This window comes from Gopherus evgoodei, chromosome 1, assembly GCF_007399415.2.
Source record: "Gopherus evgoodei ecotype Sinaloan lineage chromosome 1, rGopEvg1_v1.p, whole genome shotgun sequence".
In the NCBI taxonomy this organism is placed as follows: domain Eukaryota; kingdom Metazoa; phylum Chordata; order Testudines; family Testudinidae; genus Gopherus; species Gopherus evgoodei.
Window position 1 is genome coordinate 308,338,316 of NC_044322.1, and position 20,473 is coordinate 308,358,788.

General features: G+C 38.2%; 1 protein-coding gene across 4 annotated transcripts in view; it reads left to right on the forward strand.

Annotated features, from left to right (window-relative positions):
- The window catches only part of SLC38A4 (solute carrier family 38 member 4), a 71,798-nt gene that overhangs the window by 41,134 nt on the left and 10,191 nt on the right, over window positions 1-20,473 (forward strand). The window contains exons 1-14 of one of the 4 annotated variants that reach the window (XM_030548888.1): window positions 582-661; window positions 984-1,045; window positions 5,782-6,000; window positions 7,809-7,899; window positions 10,131-10,246; window positions 13,670-13,743; window positions 13,859-13,951; window positions 15,340-15,421; window positions 15,523-15,605; window positions 15,716-15,774; window positions 16,193-16,468; window positions 16,590-16,669; window positions 17,764-17,864; window positions 18,755-18,879. In XM_030548888.1, the coding sequence (XP_030404748.1) occupies window positions 5,882-6,000; window positions 7,809-7,899; window positions 10,131-10,246; window positions 13,670-13,743; window positions 13,859-13,951; window positions 15,340-15,421; window positions 15,523-15,605; window positions 15,716-15,774; window positions 16,193-16,468; window positions 16,590-16,669; window positions 17,764-17,864; window positions 18,755-18,879 (1,299 nt within the window). In that variant the 5' untranslated portion in view covers window positions 582-661; window positions 984-1,045; window positions 5,782-5,881. Of the gene's footprint in view, window positions 1-581; window positions 662-983; window positions 1,046-4,127; window positions 4,228-5,781; window positions 6,001-7,808; window positions 7,900-10,130; window positions 10,247-13,669; window positions 13,744-13,858; window positions 13,952-15,339; window positions 15,422-15,522; window positions 15,606-15,715; window positions 15,775-16,192; window positions 16,469-16,589; window positions 16,670-17,763; window positions 17,865-18,754; window positions 18,880-20,473 lie in introns of those variants that run through there. The other 3 variants (XM_030548887.1, XM_030548889.1, XM_030548890.1) reach the window with 3 other exon arrangements.

Consider the following 20,473-nt stretch of genomic DNA (forward strand, 5'->3'; position numbering starts at 1 on the left):
GGTAAATAATTACAGTAAAAAGTCAGCATTTTCCAGATGGGAAAACTACCACAAACACAGGCCAAACAATATGTCAAAGACCATACCCCATTGCCCCAATCCTGCCTAGGTAGAACTCAGTTAATGATCTGGACATAATTCAGTGGTAGATTGGGAATGAGAACACAGAAGCCCTGGCTATAGGTCCTAAACCATACTGTCACTCACTTTCATAACTAAATTGTGTTACTGTCACTTTGATGCTGATGGAAAAATTAGTTTACAAATATTGTATCTCTTCCTTGAACATCCAGATTAGCAAACTAAAATAGCAACTAATCTACATCATCCTGACTATGACACAAGTCTAGGTAAAACTTTCTGTAGATATGCATTTTGTTAGAACACCAAGCTCAGAGAGCAAATACCTCTGATGACTGATGTTTGCACCAGTAAATTGATTTACCTTTTTTTTTAAAAGAGCTGACGCAAGTTTGACAAAGGGAGGTGTTGGGGTATTGTTGTTGCTGATTGGTTCATCCAGTACACTCCCATTTGTCTTTAAATGATTGTCCAGCTGCACAAGGTCTCATATGAGCCAACTTTCTATTACAGGTGCAAGTTAAGATATTACTTGCTTAGAAAGCAAGCAAGCAAGCAAGATTACGTGTTTGATTTGGAGGTAAACCTAAAAATGTAACTTTACAATGTCTATTCATTTTATTGTATATTTCTTCCACTTAACACATTTTAAACGGAAGAATCTGAGAAATAACTTTGTGCAAATGTAATTCATTTGTAAATTTAAATGAAGTGTGAAGAACTGGCAGTTAAAATTTGCTATACTGTAGTTGTAATTGGCATTAGCAGGTGTATTGGTTTTTACATCAGGCATGAAATTTAGTCCCCTTTTTTTGGACAGAAAATCAAAATCTAAGAAATGAAATAGCAGGAGGTCTAAAGTTGACCAGATAATTTGGAATGATATGCTTGTGTTCTTTTAGGGCCTCTGGTTAACTACTAAGAATTTTTATCAAGACTTTTGGCTTACCTGGCTAACATCCAAGTAAGTAAATGAATATGAAAATAAATTGTTCATTTTAATTGTGTGTTTACTTTAAGGTAGCAATTATGGCACTTTTTGTCTTCAAATTGCTTTAAAAACAACATTAATTCTTTAAAAGGATTGTCATTGAGACAGAGTCTGGAAAATCTATAGATTCATAAACAGTGATAGGACATAAGAATACCAGCCATTGCAAAATGCTTGAAAATGCAACTGTTAGGCAAATAAGGCAAGGTCACAGATAAACTTAATTGATAAATCTCAGCTTATTCAGAATCCTAGATGCAGCGCAGAAAGTAAATCAAAGTTGCTATGAAATAAAATGGAAAAACAAGTTCATGTTTTTCTTAATTGTTTCATTACCTATTAAAAAGCAGTTATTTGAACACATTTTCTGAGTCCCTTTTACCAAATTATGTTCTATTCTAAAGCAAAGCAGATGAACATAGCCCTAGGTTTTGAGAGAAATATTGCTTTAGAGGGGTAATGCTTTGTGCATCCAATATTTTCATTTTAATGTAATATCTTAAACAAAAAAGTCATCCTTTTGTTTCAGCCTGCCTTCTTGTTCCACAAGAAGCAGCAAAAGCCTATGCATGTTATAGCTGAATTTAAGGAACATAGTTAAGCTATTAGACTTTTCTGACATGTATACCTAAGGGAAAAAATAGTAGTGGTCTAAAATAGAAAAAGGAGCTGGTGTATAATATTGTCATTTAGCATAGCATTTGCAGTGCTTCCCTTTTTTTATGTGTGTGCCTTTAGAATTCTTTGTGGGGAAAAGACACTGTTTCCAAACATTGTAGCTTGTACTTCTTAGGGTAGCAATAGCAATACTCAGTGGTGGCTGGCAACGGAGCATGTAAAATCTGCATTACATCTTTGATATATAGGCCAGCTATTGGAAGATTGGAGTTTTATGTGAACAGTGTGTTTTATGTGAATAGATTCTTTTGAAGGTGAAGTACATCAGAGATTTTGAACTCAGGATTTTTTTCCACCCTAGATACAAGTTAAAAATAGGTTTGCCTGTAGTTACTTGCCTGAGGTGATCATATTTCAGAAGTTTGCACAATAAATAACTGATTCCACACAGATTTGGGTAAGATTAACTAACATTTCAATGCATTCACTGCCTTGCATAAAATATGCTTTGGAAATATTTATACATTTCTGGAAAAAAAAGAGCTTCCAATTATGTGAATAAATAACATAGACCCTGCTTCTGCAAATACTTATGCAAGTATCCAAGTTTACTTACATGAGTAGTCCCAGTGATTTCAACAAAATTTCTCATATGCGTAAAGTTACATATACATATTTGCAGGACTGGGACCTAAGGATTGGACTGTAAAAAGTCTGTAATCTGTAAAATACATGGTAGTAATATCTGAACAAAATATATATGCATATTAATTAGTAGTCTTTTTTATTAAATAAAAATGTATACAATTTCAGAGAGAAAAGGTGAGTGAGGTAATATCTTTTATTAGACCAACTTCTGTTGAGGAAAGAGACAAGTTGTCAAGCTACACAAAACTCTTCTTCAGCTCTGTACAGCTCTAAAGCTTGTCTCTTCTATCAACAGAAGCTGCTCCAATAAAAGATATTTCCTCATCCCCCTTGTCTCTCTCCTATCCTCGGACCAACACAGCTACAACAGTACTGCAAGCTACAATTTAAGATTTCATTAGGTATGAGAAGTGTTCAGAGTAAGGAACACTATCCTGACAGGGTGACTGATTAAAATTTTTCCAAATAAATGATCATGGAATTGAGGTGCAGCAATGTGCTAGTCTTCAGTTATGCCCCTGATCCTGCAAGCCCTTAAGCACAAGAGTAGCTTTGGGCATGTGCATATTCCCATGGAGTCTGGAACTACTCACATGCAGGGCTGTCCTTACCCATACACAAAGTATACAGCTGTACAGGGCACCAGGAAATTTCCTGGTGCCCTGTACAGCTGCATGCTGCTCCAGCCTGCTCCCCTGAGCTCTGCAGCAGGGGCGGGGCACTGTACTCACCAGCAGCGGGAGTGCAGTGACCCAGCATCAGCCACACCACTGGTGAGTGCTGGGGGTGGTTCCTCCCTGCCCTCGAAGTCAGTCCCTTCCCTCTTCCCCCCCATCCCAGAAGGCCTGCGACCCACCCCCCTACTCCCCTTCCACGGAGGCCTGGGGCCCGCTCCTCCCCCCCCCTCTGAAGAGGCCTAGGGCCCTACACCCCCGGCGGGGGCGGGTGCATAAGGCCCCAGAATAGCTAGGAATGGTCCTGCTCACATAACCAAAGTTGCTCGTGTGGCTGCAAGAGTTTGCAAGACCGGTGACGTGGAGAGAAGGATTTCAACAAATTAAGGTCCCAATCCTCCAAACACTGATGAAGATCAAGGGAACTACTTGTGGTAATAAGCACTACATTCATTAGTAAGTGTTTACAGGATTGGGACCTAAAATTAATGATGATTCAGTACCAAGCGCCTGATCCTGAAAACTGTTCCACACATGAGTAATTTTATAGTCCTTAAGACAAGAAGTAAAATGAGTCACTTAAGTAAGTGTTTGAAGGATCAGCCTTTAAAATAGAACCTGCAAAATACTACCTACAACCTAATACATATTTTTCTGTCATATTCTTCTTTCCTTTCCAAATATAGTACAGACTGTGCAGTACAGAATTTCTCTCTTAGCCTAATCTCTCTGTAAATTAATCCATGGTAATGTTTCTGCTACACTGTTCTCTTTGTTCCTCAACACTAAAAATGTCAGTATAGCAGTGTTGATACAATTGGAAGAATATTTCTAAAGCGAGCATTTATTAGTGTTCACAACAGAGATTTTCTTCATCACTAGCAGGCTGTATGTTCGATTGCCTAATCTATTTGTCTGATTTTCTTAGATATAGATTTAAAATAAACATCTGGATACAATATGAATCTACTTCTTGGAACACAAAAAAGTTTGGTTTTAGAGATACTGCTATGAATGAGTTTACCATTGTCTCAGCAAAGACCCAGTTCTTTTCATTACTTCAGCTGGAGTTATTCATGTCCTCATTGGGCAAAATCAGATCCTTGGAATGTAAGCCTGCCTAGCTATCTCTGACCTAATGCCAGATTCAGTAATCAGTCTCAGTCTAAGTCCTGGAGTGGCAGCAGAAAGGAATAAACAGAGCAGCTATCTCTGGTAGGAAATTGGCAAAAACACCTTGATATTCTTTTACAGTTCAATTATTAGATAAAAATAAATGTTACCGGAATAAGGAAATTTATTGTAGTTTTTGACACAAGGTCAGTTTTAGCCTCTAGTGTTGGTGTTTAAAGTTTACATTTACATTTTGCACACACACTTTAATGTTGCGCTGCTAAAAATAAGTTTGAGACTGCAGATATTAGGAATGGCATATTAGTGGCTATATAGACTAGTGAAAGTTTGGTAATTAAGTGCGGAACTAAACATTCATGAATGCAAAAACTGGAGAATTTTTAATAAGTAGTTGAAGGCATAGGGCTAGAGTAAAGCAAAAATGAAATTTTGCTTGCGCTGGGTTTTTTAATACTAATTTTTATCCTGCAATGTTTTTAGGCATTTATAGCATTAAGAATACAGTATTTTATTTTCTGGTATATAACTCAGGAAATATATGGTGGATTCTTTTAATGTATTATACTGGGAGGCACAAAGATAAAGAGTCAGGGGTCCATAGTTCAGTAACCAGCTATATGACTTGCGGCAAGTCACTTCATCTCTCTATGCCTTTGTTTCTCCATCTGTGAAATGGGGGTATTATTATTGTCATTTTGATAAAGTACTTATGGAAGGAAAAAAATGCTGTACAACTGCATAATATTAGTGGTTTATTATCAAACATGGGAATGAATAAACAGATGTAAAACTGTATCTGTAAACTGAGATTGTAAAGATCAACTTATGTTAATACCAAAGACAAATCATCATACTATATATATTATAAAGTATATGGTTTATATTGGGCCATATAAAAAGATGATTATTTATCCAGATTATTATAATTTATCCAGACCCCCATCTTGTGAGAGTAAAGGCATATTAAACTCTGTAAATATGTAATAATTCTGTTTGAGAGATAGTTTTAAATTATATAAACTATCTAAAAGTTTTGATGGACAAGTATTAAACTGAGATATGATAGGGTGAAACGCATAGTGCAGCCAGCAGCAGCTTGATTATTTTTAACATGTAGCCATACTTATCTAGCAATATACGTTTCAAGACGCCAAGTGTTTCCTTCAGAAAAATAATCTTCATACAATGGTCAGTAAAGTTTATACATAGCATTTCCTTATCAACAACCCAACCCTGATGTATTTAATCTCAGGTTAAGGGTGCATCTTAATGGTTATCCAGGGTATCAATTATGAAAAAGAATTTAACAAATTAATTGTTGCCAGATTTTAGGTTAAATCTGTTTACAGTGATAGTTATTTATAGATAGACTATATATACCTGTGTTTTATTATTATTCTAGAAGAGGTTGGAAATCTATTGTGTAGGTCTGTCTTCTTACATTTTGAGAAAGATCGAGTGGAAAGATGTTGTATAAAAAAAGAGTATTGTGCTTGTATTTACCCAGAATTTTCCCAATCTGCAGCAGTTGCTCTCTTAATGTTATTACAAAGAACAAGCACAAACAGAGTGAATCACACTCATTTATCTAATTTGAGGAAAATTCTAATGAGTTATTTTGTGATCTGTTTGCAGAACAGAGTGTTCTGAAAGTTAACACATGGTGGAGAGAACCTGTAAGCAGAAGGTACAGTATTGTTTACACTGTAGAAGCTAGAAAGCGCTGACCACTCAAATGGATCGCATGGAACTGCAAAATGTCAACATCAAACTTGATGAGGAGAGCAATAGCGGAGAAAGCATTGAAGACAGCTACACTGATATAATAGATCCAGAAAAGGCTACTATTAGCAGGTATGTACTTAAATAAAAAGTTCTTTATGTTCAGACCAAAAAGAGGTAATCAAAGACTAAGAGATGCACCAGACTTTCACTTACAGCATCCTGAAATGAAATTCAGATTAGGTCACAAATTAAAACTAGTCTGATTGTTTAGTTCAGAAAATCACTGCACTCTTTGACATGATTATCATCGTGGGTAGAATAGCTGAGATATTCCAGGTCAATAATGAGATGCATTGGTAAAATCTGTGCTGAGATTTGCCACCACTGACTCTCCAGTTCATGACTCTGAACACAAGCTGTCCAATATCATAAACACTCAGTTCTCATAATACCTGTATATTTATAAAGGCAATGGCAGGGTTCTGTCACTCAGAATTGTTTGTTTGCAATTTACATGATCAGAGGTCTCTTAGTTTTAAAACCCGTAGTCTTCAAACTAATTTCAAGACAAAGCAGTGGCCTTCTAAACACGCAATTCCAATGTGAAAGTTTTATACAGAGAAGCAGTTTATTTCTTCATTTACTTTGCTCATTAATAGAAAAATTTCTGGAGAATGTCTCCGTTAAGACCAAGAAATCAAATAGATATCCAATGATTCTCTGAGCTAAAGTTAATATTGACTGTTAAGAAACATCACAATTTTAAGTCTGGCTTTACTGAGGCAAAACTTCAGTAAAAATCAATAGGAACAGGAGGGTTCTGAGCAACACTGAAAATCAGGCCGCGTCATTAAGTGCCTAAATATAGAGTTAGGAGCATAACTTTGGGAACCCACATTTGAAAATCCTGGCCATTGCTCTTAGATTACACGCATGGCTCCCAAATTCAATTTAACTCTTAAAATAATAATATATTTCTTCAGTCCCCCTAAACACAGCCAGGCCAAAGTTCAGATCTGGATCCAAACTTTGGCAATCAGGGGAGTACTAGGATTTCACACTGATCCTCTGTAAAGATAAGGTTTACCTGGAAAGTCAACTCAAATATTCCCCAGGTGTGCTTGGATCCTGTAGTTCCATTTAGGTTCATATCAATATCTTCCTTTTTAAGGCCCTGGTCTTGCAATTAAATCTGCTAGTGTTGATCCTGCACCCCCAGAATGTTCTAGGGGTTCCATGCTAGCAGATCTGAGTACAGGATCAAGGTCTAAAGACAAATAATACATAAGAGTTCAGATATGGTACATAAAGCACTGAGTGACCAGTAGTTGGAATTATCACATTGTGGTGCAATAGGCCTTTTTGTTGGTGGAAAGTGGTTTTATTTTATATGAGTAAATAATAGCAATTCTTCCGGGGTGGAGTTAACAGTGATAGGGTTCACAGAAATGTCTTTTGAGGAGGGATTAGAAATGGAGAGGTGGATACTTGGTATACAGGGCTTCTGAGGTAAAGGATAAGGGGTAGCCTGCAAGAATGTAAATAAAATGAACCAGGATGTGTGATATTGGGAAGGAAAATGCTGCTAAGGAAGACAGCACTGTTGACAGAAGTTGGGAGATGTATTCAAAGCTATGAATCTGCCATGTGTGGTTTAGACTTTTTTAAAACTAAACAAAGTTTGTAGGCCCAATTCTGAGTGTCTCATTCAGTTTTAATGCAGTGCTTCCTTCAGTAAAAATCCCATTGACATCTGTGGGAGTTTTGCTAGAGGAAACACTGAATAAAACTGAGTAAGGAGCTTTGAATACAGAGCCTGACTGATGCAGTTGGAGTCTTTCCATTGGTTCCAGTAAGCACTGAATTGGACCATTAGTCTCTTATGTGTAGTAAACTTTATTTATTGTTTTCTTATTTTGCTATTTCTTTGTGTTCAGTCAATTTGCTAACGATGATGCAGAAAGTCAGAAGTTCCTTCCAAATGGATTTCTGGGCAAAAAGAAATTGGCAGATTATCAGGAGGAATATGTAAGTTTATTATTAATTTTTAAGTGTTAGAAACAGGAATATTGGAAAGTAGGGACAATCTACATGAGTCTCTTTGAAAATGTAAACAATGTTACTGCAAAACTCACCAAAGCATCTAACCAGCATATTCTGTTTATTCCTGCTTTAGTAGAGCGGTTACAATTTGGCTGCCTGGATCATTTAAAGTATGAAGTCATGACTCTACTCTGACTATAAACATGGCACCACAAGGTTCAACATGGATTGTGTCTCAGTGATTGCTAGATAAAATATTCTCTGTTTACATGTAAATAAACATTTTCTTTCCAACTATCAACCCTGCAAACTCACTCTAGCATCTGATAATTAAGCTGGGGTCTTTCTTCCCTGCCAGCCCCAATAGTAAAGGTTCCTTTGATTAAATGCTGCCCTCAGTAACTCAGTGCCAGCCCATTGTTCCAGTTACAACTATTAGCTTTGCATTGACTTACACTGGTGTTACTCTGAGGATACTGTTTGGCCCACAGAATATCTATTACAGCTAATGGTAGAGAAGCTTGAATTTTAAATCCCAGGTTCAAGCTTTCAGGTAGTTAGAAAAAAATCTTGTAATCCATAGATGAAGCAAATAAACATGCACCCAGCAGTGCCAATTTTAGTCACATTTCAGTTTACAGCCAGACTTTAATGTGATCAGCTTAAAACAGCGGGACCAGATGTGATCTTATTTACACCAGTCTTAGGCCCCAATCATGCAAGTGTATACATGCTTAGCTTTACATACAAATAGTCCCACTGAACTCTAAAGGACTTCTCCCATGTGCAAAGTTAAGAATGTGTCTAAGGCCTGGATGCACAAAAGGAGTTAGGCACTGTGACGCTGAACAGCACAGCACCTATATTTTAGGCATCTAGAAAATCACAGGAACACACTGCAATCCAGAAAGTCTGAGTTAGGCTCTTAGACTGTGATTCACAAAATCCAGCACGGTAGACAGGGAGCCATCTAAGCTAGCCAGTGGAACATGCTGATCAGAAAGGTATGCGCTAAGTCCCGCCTCTCTCACAGAGATAGGTGCCTAAATCCAGACTGCAGGGAGGCCCTTCTCTGCTAGTGATTCGGAGCTGGGGAACCCTCTTTGGAGTCAGGCACCTGTCCTGTTTTTGTAAGAAGCTGGAGTGCAGAGGAGGGAGCACCTTCATCGGGCTATGAGATATTCTGATGTGTGACACCCTCAGTCTCTCCTGTTGAGCCTATTCCAATGTGGATAAACAATTAAAGCGTCATTGAGGTGGAGGTGGAGCAGAGCGAGCGAGCGAGTGAGAATGACTTTTTAGGCTGGTGGTCAGAGCACTCACCCGCGATGTGAGAGACCCTGGATCCAGTCCCCTGCTCCACTGACTCTAATCATTTATTCAGAGTGGAACAGCTTCAACAGGAGAGACTGAGGGAGCCCTGCATCAGGGTATCCTATAGCCCAGTGGTTAGAACACTCACTCGAGAGGTGGCAAATCCCTTTTCCTTCTGGAGTCTCCCACATCCTAGGACAGGGATCAGCAACCTTTGGCACGCGGCCCGTCAAGGAAAGCCCCTGGCAGGCTGGTCCAGTTTGTTTACCTACCGCGTCCACAGGTTCAGCCGATCGCAGCAGAAAGGGCAGCCAACACATCCCTTGGCCTGCACCGCTTCTCACAGCCCCCATTGGCCTGGTATAGCGAACCACAGCCAGTGGGAGCTGCGATCAACCAAACCTGCGGACACGGCAGGTAAACAAACCGGCCTGGCCCACCAGAGGCTTTCCTTGATGGGCCACGTGCCAAAGGTTGCCATTCCCTCTCCTAGGTGAATACCGTAATAACTGGTCTAAAAGCTAGAGAGTGAGGTCCCAGCTGTTTGTGTGAACTCACTTGAGGGGCCTGATCCCAGATTTGAACAAAAGAAATCTATTGTGTTGATGCTGCAAACACATACTACTGTGACAATACTTGAAGTGACGGGAGTTCTCATAATAGTACTATTCTTGTAAGCCCTCTGAGGTAGGTAGGGATCCTAGGCACTCTGGAAATACAAGTAATACAAGTACTAGTTCTGTGGTAAAAAATGTTGGTAGGATCAGGCAGTGTGATAAGACAACATCCATAGTACTCAACAGAACAGAGGAAGGGAAAGCTAACAACTTGAAAAAGCACAGTTTTACACTGCTCTCATTAAGCCACAACTTAACTACCATGTTTTCTGTTGTTTTCAATAGAATCCAGGAACTACTTCCTTTGGAATGTCAGCATTTAACCTGAGCAATGCCATCATGGGGAGTGGCATCTTAGGGCTGTCATATGCCATGGCCAACACAGGAATTATACTTTTTGTGTAAGTATTCAAAAAGTGGCTCAGAAAAGTGGGGAGAATGTAATTAATGAGCTAGCATCAGTGTTTCTGTGATTAGAGAAAAATGCTTAAGTGAAGAACAACATTTTATAGATAAAGAGATTTTTAAGGTCTCCAGTAATGAAAACTGTTTAACAGTATTGCAAGACCCTGTCTAATGATGATAAACCATCCTAATGTCAGCTGTGTTTTGTATTAGATTCATTGCTGGGAATTTATACTGTCTAGTCAAAAACCAAATTGGAAGGACAGTGTACTTCTTTCTCCTAAAATAACAACAGCATTCCCACTATTTCAGTACAGGCAATTCCACACAAGCAGTAAAGTATACATTTATTTATATGTTTATAATTATAACTTTGTAGAGACAGAGGAAGAATGCTTTGTGCCCATATAACTCTAGCCCTGAAACAGAAAGTGGGGCTTAATGCAAATATGGTTACAGATTTACCAATATTTAATGTCAGCCGCTCTCTCTAAAGTCTGTCTGTACCACTGAAGACAGAAATGGCATGTCGCTGACATACGGTATGTACACAGCATATGCTTTGATAGACACCAACAGACATCTATGTGCAGACATCCCCAGCTACCCCTATCAGGTTGAGAGACAACATTTAAAAGTTGTCCCACTTTAGTAAGTGGCTTTAGTTTTATAATCTGGTTGTTTATGTGGGCCTTAATACTAATCCTCCTTTGTTTAGTAGAAAGCGTAGAATGCAGGGTGGGTGATTGCTTTACATTGCTGGAAAAAATTAAACCTTCAGATCAGCTTGCAGAGTTTTCTCTGTGAGATTCCTCTTGACTTTTGAAAGTTGTGTAACAAAAACTGCAGCAGGCTCTGAAACTATATACTTGGGTCCCAAGAGAGAATGGCATCTCCTATTTTTGAATGCAGAGTTTTTGCCTGAAATTAAATATAAGGGTAGATGCTACCACTTTGACAGCTAACTACCTGACAGCACCTACAAATCAGGCAGTTAAATGTCTTAGTGAGAGCAGAAATGGAAACTGGTTTTAAAAGGGAGTGCTCTAGAGCCAAGAAACTTTGAAAGGCTTTTTAAAAAACTTTTTAGAGTTCAAAACTCTTCTTCCTTAGGGTGTTCAGTAATAACCAACCTAGCTATGAAGTATCTCTATTCCATTGTATATTAGCCCTGGCTAAAAAAATTCTACTACATCTTCTAAATCCTAACTGATAGGGTTCCACACATTCAAAACTACGGCTAACAAATCTTAAATTTTACATAAACACTATCACGAGCCAGTCACGTTAGCTTTGGCAGAAATAAAAATTGTCACCCTTAGACTGGGATAATGTTTAAATAGTGCCATCTAATAAAAAACAAACATAAACCCCTTTCTCCACCCAGCAGCTCACTTTCTGTCCTATAATAGTTTCATACTTTGGGGATGAGAACATTCTCCCTTCTTGTGTGGGAGAGTCTCGTTTAAAAGCAGACTAGTTTGTGGAGGATATCATTACTTCGGTGTCAGGCATCTACTTGCTATACATGATTCTTTACTTATAGATTGTGACTTTAGCTTTCAAAAGGATTGAAAAATTCCATTTGCCAAATGAAAACTACTGTACTAATCCTAATTCAGGTTATATTTACTGTCACTAATGTATTGTTCAGAGATGGCCTGAATGCTCCCTTTCAGTGAGATTTTCCACAGGAGGGGAGAAATGTTCCTAAAGTTCAGAAAATATAACCCTGTAGTGGCCTCCCTGCTTTCTCCCCACATAGGGGAATGGTTTGCAGCAACATGGAGGGGAAAGGGGATGTGGCCTTGAAATTCCACAGCTCTACAAAATCCACAAGAAATTCAGGTCCCAACCCCACACGGATCTGCATGGTGGACCAGCACCTTTACACTGACCCCAGTGCCTCTTTCCTCTTGTACTATAGCTAATTCAGGAGCCTTGCTATCATTCGATTCCTTACGTACCTTTCTGCATGGGGTAGAAGGCCACGGATTGGTATCTTAATGCTGCAATAATCAGCATTAACTCCCATGTGGATTTTTCACCCAAATCTTCTAGTTAATAGGAGAGTAGCTACATAGAGTACCCCAGAACATCTCCCCCAAAATATGTACAATTCAGTCATGCAGTGTTTATGGGAGCTTTTCACAGGCTGAAGGCAAGGGGGTGATCAGTATGCTGCCCAGAATATAGTGACTCATAGACTTTAAGGCCAGAAAGGACCATCATGATCATCTAGTCTGACCTCCTGCACATTACAGGCTACAGAACCTCACCCACCCACTCCTGTAATAAACCCATAATCTTGGCCAAGCAACTGAAGTTCTCAAATGATCATTTCAAGAGAATCCACCATTTACACTAGTTTAAACCTGCAAGTGACCAGTGCCTCATGCTGCAGAAGAAGATGAAAAACCCCAGGATCTCTTTCAATCAGACCCGGGGGAAATTCCTTCCAGATCCCAAATATGGCAATCGGTTAAACCCTGAGCATGTGGGCAAGACCCACTAGAATGACACCTGGGAAAGAATTCTCTGTAGTAACCCAGAGCCATTCGCATCTAGTATCCCATCACCAGCTGTTGGAGATATTTGCTGGTAGATATTTGCCCTGAAAAAGTTACATAAAGCATTAGTACCTTGCATCAGTAGTTCTCAAAATACCAGCCACTGAAATCATGTAAAATTGAAATAGTATGTAGAGGAAGCTTGAGGGTAGTCAGAATTATATGAATTCAAGAATCAGTATCTCACAGTCTGTCAGCCAGGGTTAGAAGCTAGTGCTGTATGATTTCAGAAAGCAAGATTTCCAGTGTCATAAAGTGGTGTTTGCTATCTCTGATCATTACATGAGATCTCTCTATATATCTATAGTGTCAAATATGAGCTCCAAAGCTCAGGCTCCATGGTTCATAAGCAGCCAAATGCTCTGATTTTCAAACATAGGGGGTAGCCAACAGCTCCCATTGAAGTTGTTACAGTTTTTCAGATGGTTCAGAGGTGCTGGGTAAGGAGACAGGGTTAAGTTACATGTCAATAAATGGGTGGGAGTCTAAGGCCTTGGATGCTGGAAGGTCCGCTTATGCGGAGCCCAGTTAACTTCACGGGAGCTCTGTGTGGGTGCAGGAATCTGCCTTCATGGAACAATGCAGAATCAGAGCCTCAGTGAGTCTAAGGAAGTCTATAGAGGCAAGCTAAGATGGTGTAACATGCATGTTCAGGTTGCCAGAGGGTATATAAATAAATTACTGCCTAAGCTTACCTCTGCCTTATGGCCAATGACTCCAGTACTCAAACTGTTTTGGGGACAATGTACATGTTAAACTGATGGACAGCAACTCAACATCTGTTCTGTTAAGTCAATTTATTATCTCTATTGTCAGCTTCAAGATTCTAATTTCTGTTATTCCTTACAGAATCCTACTGCTCAGTATAGCAATATTATCACTCTATTCAGTTCACCTTTTACTGAAGACCTCAAAAGAAGGAGGTATGAGGACACTGTTGGTTAACTGAATGTTCATGTTGCATGCACATATTTCTCCTTTAAATGTGTTTAACAATGTGCATTTTTACAGCCCACCATATTTTCTTTTTGCATCTAGGCTCCCTAATATATGAAAAACTAGGTGAAAAGGCATTTGGATGGCCTGGAAAATATGGTGCTTTTCTTTCTATTATAATGCAGAATATTGGTGGTAAGGGCAAAATGTTCTTATAAATAAATATTTTAAAGCTTAATATTTTTCTGCATAATGAAAATAAACACTGGTCTCCCTTGGTAGCACATGTCCTCAGACTGATGTGGATGCCATCATGGATTGAGCACAGCGGAGTATATGGTTCCCAGTGATATGCATAGGAAAAAAAGGCAGACACATTAGTTTTCACAGTAACAGAAAAAAATAGGAGAAAGGTGCTCAGCAATTGATTTTCCAGTTCAGTTATCTCTTGACGCCACATTTTATTTTGGGCCTGATCCTGTGAGATGTTGAGCACCCTCATCTCCCACTTTCTAAGAGCTTGAACCTGCAACCATCATTCACACAAGTAGACTTCACTCACATGAGACATCCCATTACATGTATAACAGTCCCAAGTTATTTCCCATGTGAGTAAAAGTTGCAGGATTGGCCTTAGCTCACTGGAGATGAAATGTAAATGTGTATGGTCTCAGTGTTTTAAAACTTGGTACTGTTTGGAAACCTCTATAATCTGGCTGCCAATCACAATCAGCCATCCAGAGCAAAAGAATCTTGTCAATTATATAGCAATTTAATAATTATACTAAAATAGTAGCCATTCAAAACAGAGAGAATTGCACAATTAGTTCTTCTCTTCTGATTGGCTACTATGACTCTTCAAAGACCCATCTATGAGTGCACAACAAACATGCGTGTCTCAGCTTCTGTCCTTCCTTACTGAAGCCCAGATATCAAATACAGTTTAACTAGACAAGGGATTATACTTAGTTGATGAGAGAGGAATGTAACACAGGGAAAACAAAGGTTAAGTAGTTAGACAGCTTGGAAAGAGGGGAGTCAGAAGTTGAGGCAGCCAAGTTTATTATTAGTAATAGATGGAGAGTTCTGAGGAAAATAGGCTATCAGAGCAGCAGGATTTACAATAGCAAACAAAGAGATGGGGTAAGAATGTATATTTCAGAATAACAGCGACTCGAGTGCACTGTTAATTCAATAATAATTATATCATATTCTAGGGCTGAAAGCTACGTTTAGTTCAGAATATGGCTCTTACCTTATTAATAGGTAGCACTGTCAAGTTATCATCTGTGTATTCGCACTGCCATTTATGGTAGGTAAATGGTGATTTGAGCACCAAAATACAGAACTGTCTAGGTACCATAACTTAGACACCCAATTCTGAAAACTGGACTCTGTAGTTCTTTTCATCTACATGCTCACAGAGTTAAGCAGGTTTGACTAAAATCAATGTATATATTGCATTTTCAAAATAATATATAGTTTGTTGTTTCTCTTATTTTTTTAAAGAATGTTAATAGTAATGACCCTGCATTGGGATTATATTGTTCTACTTTACTTAGCTGATATGTCTGTTTTTTCAGCAATGTCAAGCTACCTCTTTATTATTAAATATGAACTTCCTGAAGTAATCCGAGCATTTCTACATCTTGAAGAGAATTCTGGGTATGTCTGTTTTGCACAACCTATGACTTCAATGAAAATATTCTAGTTAACCTTGGCAGAAATGATTAATATTGGTTTGATTTGTTTTTCCCCCTCTTTAGAGAGTGGTACCTGAATGGTAACTACCTCGTTATACTTGTGTCAGTTGGAATTATTCTTCCACTTTCCCTTCTAAAAAATTTAGGTAAAACTATTTCCTTACTTAAAATATATTATTTTGTTTCTTATCTTGATTAGTCATCTGAATTTATGTGTGGTTTAACTGCATGTTTTTTTTTTATTCTTTCTTTGAAGGTTACCTTGGTTATACGAGTGGATTTTCACTTACCTGCATGGTTTTCTTTCTCACTGTGGTATGTGACTATATGAAATATATCAGTAGCTATAATCAAAAGTAGGAAATACAGAATCTGTAAATAATTAAGAAATGTTAGATGTCTTCTCTGTACTTAGTTATTATTACTAGCGTTTAGAGGCCAGCCTAGTCAAAACCCTATAGCGCTAGGCACTGTATGTGACAGTCGCTATCCCAAAGAGCTTACAGTCTAAAAAGCAAAACATAACAGGAGGATGAGGCAAAAATCAAGGTGGAGGCAGAGTAACAAAACTAATAGGATATGATCAATTCCTAGCCAAGCAGGGGCAGTAATCACAACTTGCCACCTTAAAACATTAAGTTTTCAGCCACTAATGTTTTCAGTCAAGGGTGTAAATAGAAGCCACCTTTTCAAAGCTATAGACTTGTGTTGACATTTTCTATTCTTATTCTAGGTAATCTACAAGAAATCTCAAATACCTTGCCCTCTCCCTGTCCTGGAAAATAGTATTGGAAACTGGACCTACAACAACTCAGTTCCAGTGCACTTAGTGATATTACCAAATGAGTCTGTTAATTCTAGAGTGAATTTCATGATGGACAATACACCTGGGCACACCACGGATTTTGAGGAGGCAAAAGACTCCCTACACACAAGTGGAGTGGAATATGAAGCCCATAGTGATAGTGATAACATGTGCCAACCCAAATATTTTGTGTTTAACTCACAGGTAAGGGAGATTCCACAGAATCTGTCTATAGCCCTTAATTCCACAACTAAACTGCTGCCAAACACAATAAATTCAGATGATTCAGTAGTGAATACTCACATTAAACACCTTTGTTTTTCAGACTGCCTATACAATACCCATCCTGGCATTTGCATTCGTATGTCACCCTGAGGTGCTACCAATATACAGTGAACTTAAAGAGTAAGGCTCTTAACTTTACTTTTAAAAACAATTGTCACACACTTCCATAGTTAACCCAGTAGCAATTATCAGATCATGAACAGCAGATATTGATGATAAAACATACATCAGGATTACTGATCTGAGGTTTACCTTTGTCAGTACTTACCTTAAGGACCATAAATCTTGGTATTCCTTGAAATGAAGTGAAATATTTGGAAACATTTCTATTATGGTAATGAATTCAAGTGTTGCAGAACATCAAAAACATCTTCATGAGTGAGGCTCCAGTCCTGCACCTGTATCTGTCAGTGCTCACCTTTACATCTCTCAGCGTCCCATTGACTCTAGGTGGGTGCAAAGATCTTCCCTGCAGGATCTGGCTGCAGGAATAAGGACTTGTATCATGTAGCAAAGATCTTCTCATAGGGTCTGACTGAATTCTCATTAGTCAGTAATTATTTCTTCCAAATTTATGCTACAGCCAATCAGATGCAGTAATTTATCACACATGTTCATGCTAGCCAGTTTACATTACTCCATATTTTAGCATTGTTGAGTTTTGAGGAAGTAAACTTATGGATGCTTAATGCCCATTTCCAGCCAATCCTAATTCAGGACTTTCTTGTAAAAATATTTAACGACGTGCATTTTAAAGAAGAATTGACCTTACCTATTCTTCTGTTGGTCCTTGATTCTCCGTGAAGCTCTGCATTGACACAAGTGTGCGTTCATGCAAAGCCGATGGTAGGCTTGGGGCCTAGAGTTAGGAACAATGTTTTTATATTTTAGCATCTACATTTTTACTTTAAAAGCCTCAGCCTGAAGTTGATGTTATATAAATACATAGTTATAATACATTTACATTTTAACACTATCAAGTTAGCAATTGAATATAAAACCTTAATGTATACAAATTGTTCTGAGCTGTTCTGTACAGTGTGATACTGGGCTTTGAAACTCACTTGAGTTTGTTATAACATTGATTTAGGTTTGAATTCACTAACTAGTGACAATGTTAACAGAATACAGCTTGGACTGTTACTTCACTAGAAGGTACGTACAATATAAACTTTATAAACTATTTACACTGTTATTCTTCCCTTCTTACCCAGCCGGTCACGAAAGAGGATGCAGAATGTTTCAAACATCTCCATTGCTGGAATGCTGATCATGTATCTGCTTGCTGCTCTCTTTGGTTATCTTACCTTCTTCGGTGAGTCAGTGAGTCAAAGCCATATTCTCTGTAGAAGTTTCTCTCTTCTTTTAGAGGTTATCAGTACCTGCTGGTTAGAATGAACAGCTGTGTGTCATGACTGCAAGCATTCAGTAAACAAGAAGCTGTAGATGTCACACTTTCCACATGGCCAAAGGAAGCCAAGCTGGCGATACGCTAATGCTCAGCAGGTTTTCACAATACAATGGAGCACTTCTGTCTCTAGCTCTTACACCACTGCTACACCACTGTTGCAGCTTCACCTTTCCTGAAAACTCGTGCAATACATGCTAGTGTACAAAAGGCCATAGGGAGGGACTACCGGGTATAACTTAGTCTGTAGACCTAGTAGACCATATGTTACTGCTGCTGCTGCACTCAGCTTAAACTTGCACTGCTTTTTACTTTATTAGTTCCTCTCTTATGTCATGAAAGCATATGGCATGGAACAGTTAGTGCTGCACATAATTACTGCATGTGGAATATTTTCAAAACATAAGTGTCCACTGTACCTTTTAGAGAAGCAGTTTAGTCCAGTGGCTAGAGTGCCAGACTGAAAGCCAGGAGTTCTACACCCTTTGGGGAAGTCAGTTTGCCTCTCTGTATCTCAGTTTCCCCATCTGAGGCTTATATAGCACATTTTGTAAAGTAATTTGAGATCCTTGAATGAGACGCATTATATAAATGCTGAATGTTATTACCACCAATATTTCTACCACAGAGGGACTGATGTTGAGCAAAACTGCATTTTTTGTGTCTAATCAGTAGCATGTGTCTGACCACAACTGCAGGGATACACCCTCTTTCATCTTGCTAAGTTATAAAATCTTAGTTTTGAAAATATAGATTGTGCCTGTATGAGCTTAGCCTGTTTTAATTTTCTTTTGTAGGAGAAGTTGAAGATGAATTACTTCATACATACACCAAAGTGTACACCTTCGACACCCCTCTTCTGCTGGTTCGCCTGGCAGTGCTTGTAGCGGTCACCTTGACTGTGCCCATAGTCCTTTTCCCTGTAAGTAAATATATCTTCTGAAGATTAAATCTGAGCAGCCGATACACATGGACTGTAATTATCTATTTTTACATTAATTTTGTCATACTTTAACATTTAAAAGAACTAAGCCCCCGGATTTTGTGACATTTTCTGTTTTCTCATTTATATTTTACCTGAGACAAACAGCTGCACTTTTGGGCAACTTGGAGTACTGAACATTTAAAAACTGAAGCATATCAAAGCCAAAGGATTATTGCCAAGTATATCTGTGGTCTCCTGTGTATTGTATTTAACAAGATTAGCAAAATTAGGCTGGCGTGTTAGTGATCCTGAGCACCTTCTTGGGACAAATATTCGTAATAAAAAATAACAATATAAAGTGAGCACTGTACCCATCGTATTCTGTGTTGTAATTGAAATCAGTATATTTGAAAATGTAAAAGAGTCCAAAAATATTTATAATAAACTTAAATTAGTATTCTATAATTGTTTAACAGTGGGATTAAAACTGTGATTAATCACAATTAATTTTTTTTTAGTTAATTACTCGAGTTAATTGCGTTTAATCGACAGCCTTACTTCTTATGCTCATATTTGAAGTAGTGCATGTACTAGCTTCTGGGACGCCATACAGAACCAAATCCAACACTGTTATTGATCGAGCTCCGACTGCGTCACATGCTCTAGCAGCTCCTGTGCAGCTGACTGATCCTCGCAGCAGTTCTGGGTTTCTCAGAGTACTGCTGCATGATGGCCTTTGCATTACAGCAAGGTTACATTTTGAATCATAAGTCCTGAATGTGTATTGTTTACAGACATACTGATGTGTATTTTTAAAAGCAATGATAACTGCTCAGGTAATATAATATATGCCCTTAGAAATATCTTTGAGAGGTTACGGTGTAACCCCAGTATAAAACACACACAAAGTGATCAACTCAGCTAGCTTGGATTGAGTCCTGAAGCTGTGGTGTAAATATCACTTTTGTTTTCACAGTTAAACTATTAACCACGGTGATCATTTTGCAGTTGAAAATAGGCTAAAAGGCAACACCGTTTTGATTACAGCTTAAAAAAAAACCACATCTGCCAGATTTTTATCAAATAAAGTTTTAGCAATTAGATTCCACGGTCATAAAGTGCTCCATTAAGGTAACTCCAAAGAAGCAGTGTCAGATATTGTAAAGCCAGTGTACTGAATGATTCTATATGGCCAATCAGCCTAGCTAGCTCAGCATTATTGAAGTATTATTTCAGATGAACAGTGTAGAATGAATCATGAAATTTACACCAACAATTAGTTTTTCTCTACATTTTTAATTTTGAGAACAATATTTGTAACTTTAATTATTTGAAGTATTTGCCATTTTTATTCTTTTACAAAAAATTATACTTCACATATCAGAGTTTTTAAATTTACTTTTGTATGGCATTAATCATCAATGAAAGTTAAATACAGGTTTCATTTGAAGTGGAACCACATAGCCAGATATAACATACTGGAAATGTCACATAACGGAGTAGAGAGAAAGAGACTAGTGCTTTAGCTGGTATAAATCAGCATGAGGGCCTGGCCTAGAATTTTTAAAGCTGTTCAATATTAAATTCAAAA